This window comes from Haliaeetus leucocephalus, unplaced genomic scaffold (assembly GCF_000737465.1).
Source record: "Haliaeetus leucocephalus isolate CR32 unplaced genomic scaffold, Haliaeetus_leucocephalus-4.0 Scaffold351, whole genome shotgun sequence".
Classification (NCBI taxonomy): Eukaryota; Metazoa; Chordata; class Aves; order Accipitriformes; family Accipitridae; genus Haliaeetus; species Haliaeetus leucocephalus.
Window position 1 is genome coordinate 4,664,758 of NW_010972787.1, and position 18,864 is coordinate 4,683,621.

General features: G+C 48.2%; 1 protein-coding gene across 1 annotated transcript; it reads left to right on the forward strand.

Annotated features, from left to right (window-relative positions):
- Positions 1-271: 271 nt before the first annotated feature.
- On the forward strand, positions 272-1,241 carry RASL11A (RAS-like, family 11, member A). The gene is made up of 3 exons (XM_010572681.1): positions 272-362; positions 439-518; positions 697-1,241. Exons 1-3 carry the CDS (start codon positions 308-310, stop codon positions 1,147-1,149), a joined length of 588 nt encoding a protein of 195 aa, XP_010570983.1. The 5' UTR covers positions 272-307; the 3' UTR covers positions 1,150-1,241.
- Positions 1,242-18,864: the final 17,623 nt, after the last annotated feature.

Sequence of the window (18,864 nt, forward strand, 5' to 3'; positions counted from 1 at the left end):
GCCCGAGCCCGAGCCCGAGCCCGAGCCCGAGCCCGAGCCGAGCCGAGCCTCGCCTCGCCTCGCCTCGCCTCCCATGCGCCTGCCGAGCATGTCGCAGCCCTTCCTGCTGGCCCCCATCGCCGAGTGCGCCCCGGGGCCGCCGGGCGCCCAGGTCCGACTGGCGGTGATGGGCGCCCGCGGCGTCGGCAAGAGCGGTGAGTGGGGCTTGGGGGGGCGCGGGGGTGTCTGTCTGTCCCTCCTTGCCCCTGTCCGTCCCCCTTTGCCCCTGTCCGTCCCGCCCTAACGCGGCCCCTCTGTGTTTTCAGCGATGATCGTGCGGTTCTTGACGAAGCGGTTCATTGGGGACTACGAGCCCAACACAGGTGAGGCGGCGGGGAGCGGCGGGGAACCCCCCCCCGGGGCCGCCGCTTGGTGCCTGACGGCTCTCTGCCTCCCCAGGTAACCTCTACTCCCGGCTGGTCTGTCTGGAGGGGGACCACGTTGCCGTGCAGATCCAAGACACGCCAGGGAGCGTCCAGGTACGGAGACACTTCGGTTCTTCCCAGGTTTTGAGCCCCAGGCTCCTCCAAGTCTGGGCTTAGTCTCCCAAGACAGCGCTCGGGCTTCCCTTTGGACCTGTTTAACGGTGCTGTCTGTGATACAGGCTTCGTACTTTCATTACCCGATGCCCAATTTGTGCTCCCTGTCGTCCCGCAGGTGCAGGAGGACTGCGTGCAGGTGCTGGACTCCCTGTCCCGCTGCGTGAAGTGGGCAGAGGGCTTCCTCCTGGTCTACTCCATCACGGACTACAGCAGCTACCAGTCAGTCCGACCTCTCTACCAGCACGTACGCAAGGTCCACCCAGATGCCAGGACTCCCGTCATTATCGTGGGGAACAAAGCGGACCTCCTCCACGCCAGGCAAGTACAGGCGAAAGAGGGACTACAGCTGGCAAACGAACTGGGCAGCCTGTTCTTGGAAATCTCCACGAGCGATGACTCCCAAGGCGTCTGCGATGTTTTCCAGTATCTTTGCAAGGAGGTCAGCAAACTACAGCACGCCGGCAGCACGGACAGGAGGCGGTCGTCCATCATCCCTCGGCCCAAGTCTCCCAACATGCAAGATCTAAAGAGACGTTTCAAACAGGCTTTATCTTCGAAAGTCAAATAAACCCCCCCGATGAGATCCTGTGTGACTCCATAGACTTTATTTTTGTAAACTAGTTAATGAAAATCTTTATTTTTGTACTAATGCCAGCAGTATGGAAGTATGTTGAAGCTTGCAATTTCCTTGCCACTCCCTCTTGTTTGACTGCTTGGGTTATTTTTACAAAAAAAAAAAAATGCTGCATAGCAACTAAATAGAGGTAGTTGGAGAAGGGGGTTTTTGCCAGGAGGTTTTGATTCCATTTCTGTTTTGGGCTGGGATTTGCTGGTTTACTCTGCTCAGATGACTTTCTTGGGCCTCAGTTTCCTGCTTGTAAAATGGGAATGATGATGATGTAACATTATAAAATGCTTGGAAAGCCTTTGATGGAAAGCTTTATATGGAGAGAAAAAAAAGAAAAAAGCTTTATTAGCCTGTAAGAATTCTGATTGTAACAGGATCTCTGTTTTCCCTCAACAACTGCTGTTTTACTTGCACCTGTAATCACCTGAATGATGATAAGCTGTTAGGAATGAGTTCCAATTTCTGATGTGCTGTAGAGATCTATCCCACAGAATTAATCTTTTGAGCCGAAAGCATTTGACAGGAGGGTTGAGTTTCTCCTACAGATTACTGTAATGCTGAGCAATCCGCAGCAGGGGAGTGTGTAGGATGGCTGTTGCTTTCTCTGGAGATGTGTGATAGGAAGGACTGATGCGTAGGTTCCCTTAATAAAATAGCTACATTTAAAAGGAATCACATCTTTATCTTTCCCAGGGCAATTTTGTAGTCATTGGAAACAGGTCAGACTTCTTACTCTTATTTCACATAAGCTCTGTACCATACTAGAATGGTTTTTATTAACTGCTTACTGGATGTCTGAACATGGAATGTGGGGTTTGCACTTCAAATATGCCTCTGAAGTATGTGCATGGTATTGGTAAAAAATAAAGCTCTGCTCCATGCTGAGTAGAAGGTGTGGAAGTGGAGTAACCCGTACAGGGGGAAACTTGGTGTCCCCACTTAAGCACAACTCCAGTAAGATTTTCTTGTTGTTTTGTTTTTTTGTTTTGTTTTGTTTTGGTTTTTTCAATCTCATAGATTAACTCCAAAGACCGTTTTCTTCCTTCCTTTTGTTAGGAAAAGTGGGTAGCTGCTGTGTAAGTCCCTGTGCTGCAGGGACGCTGCTGTGCCTTGCAGTTAGCGGGCAGTCTCGGTTGTTTCTGACCCCTGGGACGTGAAGCTTTCTGGGACACCTCCACTCTTGATCTGCAGATGAAAGTCTTGCTGAAGGTGGTAATCGAGGGAGGGGTGACTGAGCAAGTTAAGGATGATGCTTAAGCATCAGAGCCCCGTGTTAGCACTGGGTAGGGGTGTGGGATGCCAGCAGCAGTATTCCCCATCCAGGCACATTATCTGTAGATCTCCTTTCTGAAGGCCCTGGCAAAGGGAATGGGAGAACTGAAGGGAGCCAGCTCCAGACCTGCAGGAACGGACTGAAACTGGGACTGCAAACTGGGTCCGAAACTCTTGAGTGAATTCATGGAAGTGCAAAAGCATGGTGCCAGCCTGGGCAAATCAAAGTACTGTTTAGAACACATTTTAAATATTTCTTTGCTCTGAGAGTTGCTCTGCCAGGCCCAGGACTCTGGGCTGGGGGCTCGAGGGGAGCAGGGGGACGGGGTGGATGAGAACGATCACATCCCTGGCAGACTCAAACTCACCACATGGGCCACACATTCATGGGGAAATTTGAAGGGCAGTTGAAAAATCACAAGTGGGGTATTTATGCAGCATTTCACCATCTTGAAATCAGGGATAACAAATTGTTTCCAAGAGAAATTACCGCTGTGATACAGTTTGGGTGGGTTTTTGGTTTTGGAAATGACGAAGCTTGATTTCCTACTCGCGTATCCAGTACAGAGTTTCACCAAGCAAGTTGCTAAAGGTATCCAGCTTATACATGAGCACAAAATATGCTAAGAGGGCAGGTAACATGTACTGGACCTGTCTGCGTCTCACCATGGTCCTCCAAGACGAGGTGAAGAAGAGCATTAGGCACCAACCTCCAGTGCCTCTCGCTGCCCCTGGCAAAGCAGGAGCTCGGGGCCCTGCTGTGGGACAGGGGGAGAATTTGGGCAGGAGCAGGAGGGTAAATACAGTCATTTGCCCCGTCTCTGCGATGGGGAGAACCTAAAGAGATGCCCCTCGTTACGTAGGCACCCACGTTCAGGTGGAGACCTCCCGTCCCCTCCCCACGCTTCCCATGCTGTTGGGCTGGTTCGGCCCTGTGTTGGGAGCAGGATGAGGCCCCTCGGGGATGTAATGGGGAATCTCGCTGGCTAAAGCATGCCCATGGCAGGGAGGGAGGGCTGCTCTGACCTGCCTCCAGTCTAAGGCAGCAGCTGAGCTGGGACATTCTGGATAACGCTTTTGGGTACAAGTACATAAATTAGGCATTTAAGCTGTTTGTCAGGATTTGCCCTGGCTGGCACAGATTTACTTTCCCCCAGAAGTTCTCAGCCTGGGCAACCCTGAGCTGACAGGCGAGGTGCAGGAGGAGCCCACTGGTTCCCAGCTCGTTTTGCCCCGGCGTTTTCTTCAGTCCTAGGCGAGCAGGCAAAGAGGGCCACAGTGGAGCAGGGAGGGAAAAGCATCTCTCAAGTGCTAGCAGAGGAGCTCCAAAGCCTTGTTTCTCTTGGGCCATGGCCACTCATGCCCTTCCTACAGAATATTTGCCATCACCAGTCTCTAAGCCCTTCACCCAGAGGCCAGGGCAGCTTCAGGAGGGTAAGTGGGGTGTAGCCTGGCCTTTCTCCTTGATCAGAAGAAAATATGCATCTGCCTCCTTCCTCCCACCACCTCCACTATCAAACAGAATCACAGCAATTTCCCCTGACAAGACGGATGAGTGGGTTTTCAGAAGCAGGGATGTGTGCGCCATCACGCCCTATTATGGCTGCTACTACATCAGCATCTCCCCCCTGTTGGGCTATTTTGTCTAGTTATCTCCCAGCACTGAAATCATCCAGTAATGCTTTAAGACTTCATGAATTTTAAAATAGCTGCTGCCATCAACCTGTTTGTTCCATGTGCTTCAGTTCAGGAGCCGCAGATCCCTAGACAGAGATAGGGATGTTTTCTTCAAAAGGCTTTATGGATGTCCCCTTGTTTTCTGCCCTGCTCAAGCAGCTGGGACCCGGGCTGCTTCCTCGCTGCCTCTTGCCAGGGCCTTGGCTATCAGCACACGGGATGGTCAGTGCCACAGGTCCATGCTGTATTTCTGTGCTTTGTTCGGATGAAGGACCATGGGCGAGACGGACCATGGACAAGAAGGACCACGTTCACATCATGGGCAAGAGCTGGGTTCCAGCTTCAGACAGGGAGCAAAAGCGGTCGAGGTTTGGATGGACGGACGACTGGAAATAAATCTGCATCCCATGCTTGGGTCTCCTAGAAAACAATTTTAGTCCTGGGGGACTTTCATAGCTTTTGGTGAAGCTGCTGTTTATTTAGGAAGGTCTGAATAGGTTCAGGATAAAGTCCTTTAGGGAAAGTTGACCTTTTGCGGCAATTGTTGCACTTGGCATGTCACTGCTGGTGATTCACACTGGTAAGACAGCACGGACTCTTCAGTTGCTCCTAAAGCCAGGATCCAAAGCCAGTTGTCCTTCTAGGAGCAATATCTCCTGGGATGATGCTGTCGCTGCGTCACTTCACTGAGGTACATGCAATCCTACAAAGAGCTGTCTTCCCGAGGTACCTTCAGAGTGACATCCCTGAAAAGCTTATTATGAGTTAGAACATGGCTCACAAAACAGCAGCTCAGCTTGGATTTGGGGTAATTATTGACAATTCAGACTTCCAGAAAACCCTGTTGATTCTCACACTCGCTCTTCCACCGCTCTCCTCTTTCCACTTATCTAAAAAAAGGAGAAAGCAATGCCTTTTTATTGAAAATGGTTTTGAGATAATTGGTTTATGAAGTTTTCTTACTACATTCATTGCTTGATGCTTTTGACTGAAAGAAGTATAAATACATATTGTGACTTATTATGCCAGTGTATATTGTGGAGCATAACCAGTTATGTACTATCTTCCCACAGTACCGAAAGAAAAATTAGGATACAGAAACTAAGCATCCATTTCGCTGGCCTATGATACTTGATTTACAATTCAAAAACTATGTAGTAAAGTTTGCATAATGATTCTAGAGCTCCACAGAAGTTATAGCTGCCATTTTTAAAAATGCACTTGGTTGGTTGCTAGCCATGTTTTCCTTTCCTGACTGAACATAACCATCCATAGGAGAAGTCCTCACCCAGAGGCCCTCATGGTGTAAGGTGCTGTGTATAGGTGGCTGCTTTAGCCCCACACCTCATCCTTTGGGCTCTGCTGGGTAAGTGCTTGGGCAAAGGCATCTGCCCAGGCTTGTGGGGTCATGGTTCAGCAAACTCTATTTTGCTCTTGGTCTGTGCAGAATATTGCCATTAAAATGTATCTGTCCAGGAAATTGCGCAAGGTTATTTGTCAACCTGCATTACTGGGAAGCGGTAATTAATTCTTGAAGCTGGAATATTTCTCTTCTAAGGTATTTGGCTCTTTCCCCGTTACTAAAAACATCCTCTTCTCAGGTTTCAAATGGTCGTTGTAAACATTTCATAGTAATTCCCCCCCCACCCCGTTGGGATGGTAATCCAATATCAGCAAATATTGTTTCTGGGAGCAGCTCTGAGAAGAGGGGACTAAACTCTCCCCCGGCTGGGGCAGTGAGGTGAATTACAAACTCCGGTCCTGCAGCTGATACTTCCTTCCCCTCCTGCAAACAAATCCCAGCGCAGGCAAAGCGATGTGCTGCTTGTCTGGGGCTCACAGCCCTGATACCCTCCAGGAGCCTTCAAGAACATGGTTTGATCCGAACCATGCTCAGCAAGCAGACTTCCCACTGATACCATTTCTTTCGATATTAAAAAGTCGAAGGTCTCTTTAGCCCTAGGAGACAGAACTGGCAGAAGCCCGAGGAGTGCAGAGATCACGGAGAAACCACAGCGACAGCAGCGTGCTGTTGGCAGCCCCATAGGATCTAAAGCAGCTAAGGAGGTGTTGCCTACCAGTAATGCAACAGCAGGCGATAAATATGGATGCGATTAGGCTGATTTGGGTGAAAATAGGTGAGTTGCATTCAGCGGCTGGGAAGGAAAAAGCCTGGCTGTCACCCCATCGTGCCTAGCGCCAGTGATGGGGGCAGCTGCCCCCCCAGCCCCCAGGAATTAGCCCTGGGTCCTGCCCTCACCTGAACTGAGACATCTCAGCAGCTTCTGAGCAAAGCATCCTCTACGGCCCATGAAGAGAAGGAGGCACATCTGACCATTTTGCTCCTTCACAGGGAGGAATCACCCTGCGTGAAGCCCCCATCTTGGGCAGCCCCCCCTTAGTCTGTGCACCCCAGCAATAAGGAGACAAGTCCATGGTCCAGATTTACAGTATTTTGTCATTCTTCACCATCTCTGAGCAGCCACATTTCCTCCACCCACCTCTGAACTGAGTTGGGAAAAAGCTGGCCTGGGCTTTAGACACGAAGTAACCACTCTGTCAGCACAGGCAGGAGGGACATTTGAGGATTTTATATCAGAACTATGATTTTTATTACCCTTTCTCTCACCCCTTCAGGTCTCAGACAGCATATAGAGGCTAAACCAGAGAGCTTTGTTTGGGTTTATTGCATTCTTCAAGGTGCCCAGTATCCCATTCAAGTGGCAATGTCCCTGCAGATTAAGGGTGCTTAAAACACAGCATTGGTCAAGAGGGAATTTTTCCATCTGTCCAAGTGCTGCTCATGCATGGCCTATTAAAAGACCTCCTAATGGACCATTTTGTGGCTGTTGCACAACAAGGCTTTGGCTGTTATTTAGAATGTGCAGATGAGCTACACCACCTGCTCTGTGCTGGGGGCTCCCCATCCCTTGGTCACCCAATGTGGGGAAAGATGCCGTATAATATTAAGGAGGGCCTCAAGAAAGCACTGGTGCTTCTGGAGTGAGCACAAGCAGGTGCAGTTCTGAAGGTGGGTTTGACTCCATTTTCCTTTAAACAGGTACCAGCAAGTGATTTGCTATGAAAAAGATATATAAAATGTCAGATCTGGAGTTTTATGTAGTTTTCCAGCACATAGCAAATGAATGCAGATGGAATGTGACTTCTGGAGTCCCTTTAGTATTTAAATAGGAAGATGCAAATGTAAGAGGTAATCTGAATCTCACGTGCCTATCTCATGCCAATGATCTTGGCGTAGAAGAGCCTATCTAGAATTAAGGGCTATTGATAGGAGGCAGAGGTCTGTGCTAATTCGGGCTCATACCTTGAAGATAAAATATGCGTTTGATTGTTGAGGTGACTGCTAATTTTAGCTCTGGTTTTGAATAATGGAATAGCGTTATTGGTCTGATGTAAAACTGTGCATATTTCTTATGCAAAATTGCCATCTCAGTAGTGAAACAGCCTACTTTGATTTTGCCTAGATACTAAAGAACAGAACACAATAAATATGCATGCAATTAGGCTAATTTGAGTGCACAAAGAGGTATTGCCTAATATAGCTAAAATTCCAAGAACTGATGCATCAGATGCAATGAATTGTTTTCCCTGGCTTTGGATTGTTTCAGGGATTTCTGAGCAAGATTGCTTAGAAGATGTTATAGTCCATTTGCCTTTGTTAATCAGATGTTCAGATACGAAGCTGATAAAATACAAGCAAGATCTGAAGCAGAACCGAGTTATTTTAATCTGGGCAATGAGCTGTCTTGCTGCCTGCATCATCCTCTTGCACAGTAAGGGGAAAATACAGGAGGAATCTGGCAGTTTCGTGGGTCCACCTTCACGTGGACACAGCAGAGAAGGAGAGGTAAGGAGAGGTCGCTTCTCCTCCCCACCACACTGCACAGACACGTGCTTCCGAGCTGTACAAAGGGAGCTGGTAATTGTAAAAGTTTCTTACTTACGTGGAGGTAACACGGTGGGCTCCACCCTTCACTGCTTCTGCCCTCCTTGGTCTTCAATGTCCTCCTAGAAGGGAGCTGAGTTGGGGGACGTGACTTACAGCCATGGGGGAGGCTTCCCCTGGCAATCGACTGTAAGTCTCCTCGCCTGTGCCTATGCTGCCAGCTGAAAGAGGGCTGGTGACTAAATCCCAGTTTCAGGGCCCAGTGGACTGGTCCATATCCACTCTGCTTAAAGCTAATTGTCCCTAGATTATGTAGGTCTACATAAAATAGCATTCAGTCTTGGGTCTCTTCTGGGACCTCTGGGATACTCAGGTCCCTAATGACAATATTTTCCCTTTTTTCCCCCCTGCAGTTCAAAACATCCAAAATTGTTTGAAAGCTGTGTTTGAGCCCACGAGAGTGGTATTTTTATAATGCAAACCAGGCTTTGTGTTGTCTCGCACGGGGCTTGTGGAGGCACTTTGGGGTGCAATGCGTGACAGGGTCCTATTAAAGGTCGTGGGGGAGGACCCTCGCACCACCCTGTCCATGCTGTCTTTTGGGCACAACTTGGGGAATGAGTTGTTCCCAGAGCAGTGCCTGGGCACTGGCTCGGAGGGAGCTGGCTGGGGCCAGCCAAGGCAGAGCAAGGCAGTGAGCTGTCGGCTGGAGTGGGTGGTCAGAGCTCCACCACAGAGGTCCACTCCATGACCCTCCTTCAGGCCCCCGAAGAGACAAACCTGTTCACTCCAGTGAAGACCAGGCTTTTTCTGTATAGCTTGCCACTAACATGGAGAGTTTGGCTCCATTTCTTTGCCGTTCCCCTTCATGTAAGTGCAGGCTGGTTTTAGAACTCTCCTAAGCCACCTCTTTGCCAGACTACCCAAACCCATGTCCCTCAGCATCTCCTTGCAGATCATACGCTCTAGGCCACCGACCATCTTGGCAGCACTCCAGGGGACTTGCTCCAGTTTCTCAATGACCTCTTGAACTGGGGGTCCCAACGTGGGACAACATTTCTGGGGCAGCCTCACCAACACTGAGTAGAAAGGGAATAATAACTACCCTCCGACTACCAGTCACATTGCTCCTAACACATCTCCAGTATATGGTTTGCCTGACTCGCATTAAATTCTCACTGAAGTCTCATAGTAAAGCCCAGATCCTTTCCTGCATGGCTGTTATGTAGGCAGTAGGATGCCATCCTACACCAGCACATCGGCTTTGCACTGCTCCTGTTGAACTCTGAGGAGTTTCTATTGACACAAGTCCCAAGTTTCTCAGGGTCCCTCTGGATTGAAGCTCTACCAGCTCTGCCAAATGGAGCTGGATGTCATTGCTTCTAATCTATTACCATCTGTAAATGTGCTGAAAGTGCCCTCTGTGTCATCAGCCTGGTGACTGATGAAAATATTGAACAATATCAGCTCCCGTGTCATTCCCTGGGGTCCTCTGTTCATTACTGGTTGCCAGATGGCCCATCACAACATTGATTACTATTCTTTGACCTAATGGTCCAGCTAATTTTCAGTCCATCTAACAGTTTGTTCGTCCAACTCATGTTTGCTCAGGTTTTGCATGAAAATGCTGCAGCAGACTTTCCAGTTGTCAGAGCTGTCCCTGATCACCATGAATTTCTGATGATGGACAGCAGCCATGAAGTCACATTGGCACCCTCAGGTGAATCCCATCTGCTCACCTGGATCTGAATACTCACAGTTTCTCTAGGTAGACCTTCATTTCTTGCTCCTCCCATTGGTTGTTCCTTTCCTTCCGAAATCATGCTGGACATGTGAAGGTGTGGGAGTAAGCTTTGCCAGTGAAAACATATGCAAAAAAGGCATTAAATGCTTTGGGGTTTTGCCTATTATCTGTCAGTGGGTTGTCTGCCCCATTCACTGGTGGACCCACAATTTCTCCACATTTCCTTTTGCTGCTAACGTATGTGTAGCATCCCTTCATGTTTCTCTTTGCCCCTAGCCAGTCTAAGCTCCAGCTGGGCTTTGTCCTTTCTGATTTCATCCCAGAGTGAATGAACAATGCTTGCATGCTCCTTTTGGTTGCTTGCCCACGCTCCCAATTGTCGTTATCTCTTATTCTGCATGTCAGTTAATTGAGAAGATACTTGCTTAGACAAACTCCTGGTCTTTCTGCACAAGGGGATGGTTTGCTCCTGAGCTGTCCTTTTCATACCCCTTGGGCCACAGTTACTCTTCTCTGACCTCCCAGGCCTTCAGCTGGGCTTAGGGCAGCAGGTCAAAAGCATTCCTCTTTGGGATCCCACCTCCAGACTGCAATTCCCCAGCCGTTTGCGCTTTGGGCCCATGGCACCAGCTCAGATCTCACCTCATTTCTGAGAATGCGGGCTTAGTGGTGAGGAGCCCTCCTGCCCTCAGGTATTTCCACAGCTCAGGTCCCTCTCTGCAGGGCTTGTCTTCTCTCCTCCGGGTCAGCTGTAAAGAAGACAGCAAATAATGCATTTAAGCTTCAGCACGGGGATTTAGGCCAGAAATTTGGAAATCATTTCTAAGGGCCTGGACAGTTAACTCTGGAAAAGGAGCACAACAATCCCATAAAATCTCACCCTTCAGAATTTTTAAGAACAGTCTAAAGATATATATAAAAAAAGAAGAAAGAAGAGGGCAGTGGGGCTAGGTGTTCCTGCTGTGGGGCTGGCAAAGCTGGATGCATTTCTGAGCCCTGCTCAGCCCCAGCTTTCTGTCATCTCTTCGATGTACCATCTGCTTTGTTCAGCTGCGAGTCTCTGCCCATTTCAGCTCCTTCCTCCACATCACCTCGTCCTCAAGGGCCTCCCCCCCCCGACCCTCACATTTTCTGGGCTAGAGAAATGCATTTCATTCCTTCACTATCAGGAGCTCCATCTCTTCATGGCTTGAAACACGCTGGACCCACGCTAGTGTGTGCCTGTGAGAACACGAGTTCCTTGGAGAAATGGCCTGTTATCCTCCCCGGGGGGCTGAAGGTTGCCCGCTGACCCATCAGCTGGCCTTCCCGGAGCACCCAGCGAGACACAGGGAGGGTGTGCTGCTGAGTGTGAAAGGGATCTGGAAAAATAAACCACAAAAAGTCTCCTCCCAGCATGGCTGCTCCACCCTGGCGTTGGGATTATCTCTGGGGGGGGATGGATGTGGCACCCTCCTTCTGGCAGCTGGAGCTGCTCCCATCTAGGGGGGAACCCAAACCCTCGTGTATGACCATCAGCTGTGACTTGGACACTGCCGAGGGGCATTTTTAAATGACTTAATTTAGAGAATCACTCAGCAAATCCCAGCAGAAATCTGGTATAATTGTCATAATTTCCACTCTCGATAGTAACTCCTTTTTGGTCCCCCCATGTCTAAAAACAACAGAGCTGTGGTCTGTGGTCCTGCGGTCGGGACGCTTTCTCCATCTCCACTTCAGCAGCGTACCATGGAAACATCGAACCACCTCATCAATCGTTACCAAATGAGGGGTGCGGGGCTCTGTGCTCGCTGGAGAGGAAAGCCCTGGGGCTCAGGGTGCAGCTCAGCTCCCCAGGGAAGGCTCCAAGGGCTGCCCCCACCCGCGCTGCCCACCCTCCTCTTCCCCAAAATCTTCAGCCGAGCCTGGGCTGAAGCTCTTCGCTTCAGCGTGTGCATCTCCGGCAAAAAGTGGCATCTAATCACGTTGACCCTTCCCCAGCCCTCCCACAGGTCAGGTTTACCCCACGGGGGCCACAGTTAAGGAGACTCGCTGCCATCCCAAGTCACAAATCGTTCTCTCTGCCCCAGTTAGCTAAAGCCAGATGTGATAAAAGCAAAACCAACCCCAAATCTCCACATTTCCTAATGAAATCAACTTATTCCTTGGTGAGCTTGTGCAATCTGCAGTTTCACAGGTCTTCAAAAGTGGTTTATAAAAATATTAACTCAGGGATGTTCACTGCTTTGCTTTAGTTCCCAGTGAATGCTCAGGATTTGCTGCAAAACTGTAAGCAAGGTGGGATCTAGTTTTGGGATGGTATTTTGCACATTGCAAAGGGTGAGGGAAAAGAAGATGATTTTTTTTTTGTGGGCCAAATATTGTACATATAACAGCATGCACTCAAGAAAGGAAATTATGGACACTACAACACAACCGCGCTAATAGTTTATAGCATTTAAACAACATTTAAAATGGGGAAACCTCCAGAGGCCTCCTGCAGTTTGTCAATACCAATTTTTGTCCTAAGGACACTTTAGAGCAGCAAACTTCTTAACGAAAGGTTTCCCAAAGCAAATGGAAACTCTGAAAATTTATGTTTCTTGTATTTCCTTTCTGCTCCTGATCGTAAACTCTGTATAACATATCCACAAGCAGGTAGACTAAGAGAAGATTTTATTACTGACAAACACTGACAGTGTTTCTCCTGCCTGAATAATAAAGACAGATTGGCATAGCCATTGCTGCTGCTCTCAAGAAAATGCAGCGTTCCTCACCAGAAATGAAAAGCAAGCCAAACTTCTTTTCTTATTAATTTTTCTAAATTATTTCTAATGTCGTATACTTTTGTGTTCAGAGTACAAGTCCCATGGTGTGGCTTTTACTTAAAAACCCTTGGCTCATGGAGATGAATCTCTCCTGTCATTCAAGACAAATTTCTAGCCTTCACATGTGAAAAGAAAAGTGATGGGCTATGATCTAATGTGACCCAAAGGCTCAGAAAATGAGAGGGCATTCTCAGCTCCAAAGCTTGTTTTTCAAATTGTATGATTTTTAAATCAATCTACTGATGCAGAGACAGAAGGAGGAAGGAGGGAGGATGGCTTGCGGTGATTTTTCTCCCTTCTCCAGCTTCTCTGTACTTTAAGAGAATGGCCATGGGAGTGAGCTGGGGAAAACGGTGTCAGCAGAATTCAATGGCTCATGGAAACCTGGGAGCTCTTGAGAGGACCCTCCTGGGAGCTTCAGACAGGGGCCGGCTGTGATTTTGGAAAGGAAGAGCTGGTTACTGTACTTCATCCGCTTGCTTTCCTGTTACCCTTTTCTTCCTCCAGGTTTGTCGAGCCCCTTGATTCATCCCTTATGCTCAGAGAAAATATTGCTCATTGAGGACTCGGACAGCTTTGTTTAATCTTCCTGGGGCTGTGCTTGGAGGCTTGAGCAAGTTGTTATTAGCAACAGCTCTAATTTGAACCAGGCTCTTGTTGCTGTCAATCAACACCGGGCAGAGGGAAAGCCAAAGCAGACAGCCGTCCCTGCCCGTCCCTGTCCTCGTCCCTGTTGCTGCACCCCTCACCGGGGTGCTGGGTCCCCTCTTTGTGCTGGGAAGGGGGGCAGCACCCCTCCAGCCCGGGCAGGATTAGGTGCCCCATCCTCCCGTCATCCCCAAACGTGAGCTATCGGGGGGGTGGTGTTGGCTGCGTAGGTTGGTGTGGGGTTTTTTTTCTTCCTGGAGAAGGAGGTGAATGGAGGAGCTGATGGGTCAGCGGTTAATTGGGTTTTGTTTCTGCTGCAGTAGCCTAAACGGGTGATGGATGGTCCAGCCAGGCAGGAAGGATGTGCTCTCATCCCGTGCTCCCTCTGAGGGAAGGGCTCTCAAGAGGGCAGCCTCTGGGAACCTTCTGGAAGGGAGAATTGTTTGCACACATCCATGGGGACATCCTCCACACCTGCTCAAGTCCGGACACGAAGGATTGGGAAGTTCCAGGTTTACCTGGACCTTCGTGCTCTGGCCCTGCGTGCCTCCCAGACCAGCCTCAAAGTGCTGGCTGACATTTATTTTTTTCTTCAGAAGCCCCAGTTGCATTAGGCAATCTCAAACGCCATGTTTCCAACTCCTGTGTGCTTGAGTCCTCCTCCAGAGCCACCGCTGATACGTAGCTGCTGCCTGGTTTTGGCAGGGCTGGGCTTAATGCCTGTGGAGCCCAGACTTGCCTCCTTCTGTCAGTAGGACACGGTGGCCCATACGTCTGGGCTGCTTCAGTTTGCCCTCCAGAAACTTCCGCCGGTCAGATGAGGAGAGAATGTAATTTGCTGATTTAATTTCCCACAGATTACTCTGAAGACACCAGTCAAGTTGCAGCCGGCTTGCAGCTTTTAAGAAAAGTGCTAGGACATTTCTGCTGCATGGCTGCTGATGCTCAGCTGAGCTGGGGAAGCTGGGAAAGAGGGTGAGATAAACTGGGAAATGCTGCTGTGGTATTTCACCATCGCTGCCTTGCAGATGCAAACACCACACACCCTCCGACCTCATTTCCTAGCTCGTCTGCCCGCTGCAAATGCCCTGCGAGGACATCACGTTTGATGAGTGGCACTGGGAGAAACTTTTTCAGTTGTCATGCTCCCCTCTGCCATCCTCTGCTGACTGAGCTGATGCCAAGAGCAAGCGGTGATGATGGGACCGGCGACCACAGATGTAGGGGGTATGTGTGTGTTGGTTCCCGGCGCTCTCCACCCTCTGTCCTTACACAAGCATTGGGGAAGATGTTTGACACAAACATTTTCCACTTAAAGCAATGAAACAGAGTCTTGATGACATCATTTGCCAAGCAGCTGCAGATAAACAGCTTTTTTTTCTTTTTTCTTTTTTTTTCTTTTTTTTCTTTTTTTTCTTTTTTTTTTCTTTTTTTTTTTTCCCAGAATGGGGCTACAGGTTGTTTTCCTCCTACCCAAGCATACCGCACGCTGACACCACGCTCAGTGCCGGGGGAACCAAGGGTGCTTGGGGCACAGAGGGTGTGATCAGCGCGGTAATGGCTATACCGTGCATCTCACCTGGTTGGTAATATCGGTAATAACACGGCTGGTATGCCGATACACCCACACGTTGCAGGAGGGTTCGGCTTTCCTTCCTCCTTGTAAGAAGTGCAAGCAACTGGTCGAACTGGACGGTCAAACCTGCTTCAGTCTGCTTCTGTTTGCAAAGCAAAACCTCCCAAACCCCCACACAACCCACGGGAAGAACAATTAAGTGAGAGGAATGGGTCAAGGGGCCCTGGGAAGGTACTTTTCACAGCTTTTACCTTCCACCCGTTGAAACTCTGATGCTCCTAAGCGGATGTTTTGCCTTTCCAACACCCAGGCAGTTTTGGTATTTGAGCTGCTAAAATCAGAGCCAAGGACTTTCCAAAATGGTAGTGAACTGCTTTGGTTGCCCTGGATTGCTCAGCTTCCCCGCCTGCTTCGCTGAGCAGCCAGCCCGTGAGCTGGGATGCCAAACCTTTCTGGGTGCAATGCCTTTAATCCCCAAGGCCCCCACTACACTTTGCAGAGAGATGTTCTGATGGTGTTGCATCATTCCTGAAAATTGTCCTCTGTAATAAGGGCAGAATTATATCTTAGAGCATGAAATCTTACCACTCCTCAAGACAGCTTGAAAGGTAAGGCATTATTTTACTGACTGTGGTATCTGACCTTCAGAAAGCACACAAGGTTGTACCGGAGGCAAAAGCCACCGTGAAGACCTATGTGCCAAAATGAAGGTTTTATTACAAATGTGTACCTACATCTTCTGTAAAGATTTATTTTTGTATAGACATAGATAAATTTCAGCTTGCACTCAATGTGCTTTCTCATTTTTTATTATTTTCAGATTACTCCCACATACAGTCTGATAGCTATGCCGTGTCTTCTTGCAGTCACTGGCTGACTGCATCATGAGCATCTCTGTTGTGTTCACAGCCATGCATAGAAAGGAACTGAAAAGTCAGAGTTTGACACAAAGAGAATGTCAGAGGATGGATACATAGGTCAACTCTTTCTTTTTCTTTTTTTTTTTTTTTTGTGAAAACTGCCCTTATTTTTCAGGAACAGCAAAGTGGTACTGTTTCTTTTATAAGAGTACAAGTAAAAACAATTTCACTGATTATGGTTAAGAATGAGACCTGAGAAAAACAATCTTTAAGTATAAACCTGTTTTTGTGTTACTGCTCATTTCACAAAAGCTTGCTGAGTCAGGTGCTCTTTCTGGCAACCTGAGGGGGAGAGGGATTACATATTCCACACCAAAATGACAGAAAATGCTTTAAATGTTTAGCTTGGTTTTTGTTTGTTGGTTGGTTTGTTTGGGTTTTTTTTTGAGAACAACTAAATCTTCATTGATTTTTTCTGTAGATCAAAGCTGAGCATATGTAACTGGAAAGAATAGCCCCAGGGAGAGCAGAAAAAAGAAATGCATGACACTTTACATTGATTTAGCCATTATGTTCTACTGGACAAATGGAATATAGCAAGAAGAGCCATTACACATCGTTGTTCCCAAAGGTGGCCTTGATATTTGCAAGTACTTAAACACAATTACAGCTTTAAGTAGAGTAGCAAGTGGTAGAGCTTTGCCTTTCCCTCTTTACCTTTTAAGTCATAGAATTACACACAGTGCTGCTTAGTCATCCAAAGGATGTCACAGAGGTGGGCAAAGCATCCTATGTTCCTTTTTACAGGGGAAGTACTAAAAAGGTGGAGAGAAAAAACCCTAAGCAGATACAAAGAAGAAGGAGGAAGGCTTTTCTATGCAGAAGAGATGCTCCTCTGCGTTTTACTGGCTGCGGGCAGCTGAACTTTCCAAAATCCTCTAGCTCCCAGTTCCTGGGGAACACACTCAAGTTACTGCCTGAGACACCAAAGAGGAAATCAGGGTTTGAATTGGGGTTTGCTATTTCCAGCTTCACATTTTGGGCGGTAAAGAATGACCAAATCAGCCAGCTGCTGAAAAAACTCTCCTAAACAGAAGGAAATGTTATATGAGGACTACTTAAAATCCATCCAGTGATTTTAGAGAAAGAGTTGCCACCAACAGATTCTCATCTCCCTTTTTGTTCCCAATGGAGAAGGGACGAACTCAAGTTGCCTTTGACTGGATAAAAATATATGCAGGGTCAGGGATGGGAAACACTGCACACACCTCCTTAAAGAGCAATACATTTGCTTTCAGCCCAGAAAACCTGGTAAGTCCTATTTAGGACTGAATCACTGCTTCTCAAACTTTTATGCACATAACCTCACCTCTACTTGTACTTCTTGATTCATTTGCGGGCTTTCAACCCTATTCTAGTTCCAGGATCATGAGCAGCTTCATATCCTACTTCACATGATCACGAACCCCTTTTTGGATCTGGAAGTCTAAGGATATGTCCATGTACTGAATACCCAAAGTCTGCATGGCTTTGTCTGTACTGCTAAGTACAGTGGAGACTAGACTAGTATTTCTGGAGACTAAATACTCCCGGAGACAGACCCCCAGCCATGCTGCCCTGGGTGTTCACCCTGCTCAGGGCTAGTCCTTCTGTGGGAGATTTCTCTTGGAAAGAGCATGTTGAAGAGATCCAAATGGAGCCAGGGAGTGAGCTCAGAGCATGGACAACTGTGCGGGTGATCCAGCGCTTGAGCTCTCTCCCTGGCTATCTTTTACTCAGTAGTGTACGTGCAACCTTTAAGACTTTACACTTTAACCTTTAAGTTCTTACACTTTTAGTCCACTTGTTTACGGGTTTTTCACAAAAACAAGGGTGGGCCTTGGTCAGCAAAGACACCTGTTTCTTCAACAAAGGTAGCAAGTTCTTACTCTTGTAAGCTCCCTTGTACAGGGTGATGGATGTAGACACCTTGTGCTAAGTGTAGCCTCGTAAGAGTCACTTGTGCTTGAGAGAAAGTACCACTGGGGTTCAAGTTCTGTGTGGTATGCAAAGGAAAGGGATGGAAGTCAGAGGACAAGGGAAGTCCCAGATGATCACCTGTTCCATCTCCTGATTGACCCTATTCAACCGTGCCCCTTCTCTGTAGGCTATACTTAAGAAGGAAAGGATAGATGGATGGATGGATGGATGGACGGATAGATAGACAGACAGACAATCTGTTTGATATGTTAATTGCCTGAACTGCTCTGTTCCCTGGGTTGCTTTTTGTCCTTAGCAAATCTTTAGAACAGAGCAGCGGAAAAACTGAGCTAGAACTATCAGAAACATGGCAGAAAATGGGAAGGGCTAAGATAATGTCAAGTCATGCTCACGTTGGTCACCGTTGCCTTTGAGGTTGAAAGGGATACCGCCAAATACATGGTATGAGTACAGGAATGCCTGGATCTAGTCTCCAGGACTTTCTGTCTTGTGGGCAAGACCCACCAAAGTCCATTTGACTCAATAAAATCCATAATTCCTGTCCACAGCACTGTCCAGGGCAGTACCTCATGCATCCACTGTTTGGCTAGCAGTACTTCCGCAGGTATTTCCCTGTAATACACCTGCATTGCACACTTGCCCCTCTCTCTTTCCCTGACACCCTCTCTCCATAAGCAAGGCATGAGGACTGTACCTTTGCTAAAACAGTACCTGCTTCGTTCTGGGGACATTTGCGGGGTAAGCATCAAGACCTTGGGTATCACCTCACCTTTGCTGAAGGACTGTATTTAAGTTGAGGCCCTTGCCCGTGGTCCCTGCCCGAGCCCCGCTGCAGGCATGCCTGTGCCTGGCCATGTCCCCTGCTGAGCCTTTTCTTTTGCTGCTCCCTGACAGCGAGGGCACACACTCGGGACACAAAAATAAGAAGAGGCCAGGATCTTTTGACCTGTTTGCTGATGTGAAGTATTTGCAAATCTGTGGAACAGAGAGTCGTCCTACGCTTTGTCCCCTTCAATTAACCACACTGGATCCTGTGACATCTTAGCTTATAGCTGTATAGGTGTAGCCGTAGGGCTGCACGCTACCGAGCTGCTGCTCCTCTGCCACAGTCGTGGAATCCTGTTTTGTTGGACCGCTGTGTGATAAAGGCTTCATTCACTCTGTAGTGCTGTTGTTCACTTCCA

Excerpts from the sequence above, each read along its gene's own strand:
- RASL11A (XM_010572681.1), top strand. The coding sequence starts at position 308 with ATGATCGTGCGGTTCTTGACGAAGCGGTTCATTGGGGACTACGAGCCC. Across the intron at positions 363-438 it reads GGACTACGAGCCCAACACAG|GTAACCTCTACTCCCGGCTG; the intron begins GTGAGGCGGCGG and ends CTGCCTCCCCAG. Across the intron at positions 519-696 it reads ACACGCCAGGGAGCGTCCAG|GTGCAGGAGGACTGCGTGCA; the intron begins GTACGGAGACAC and ends GTCGTCCCGCAG.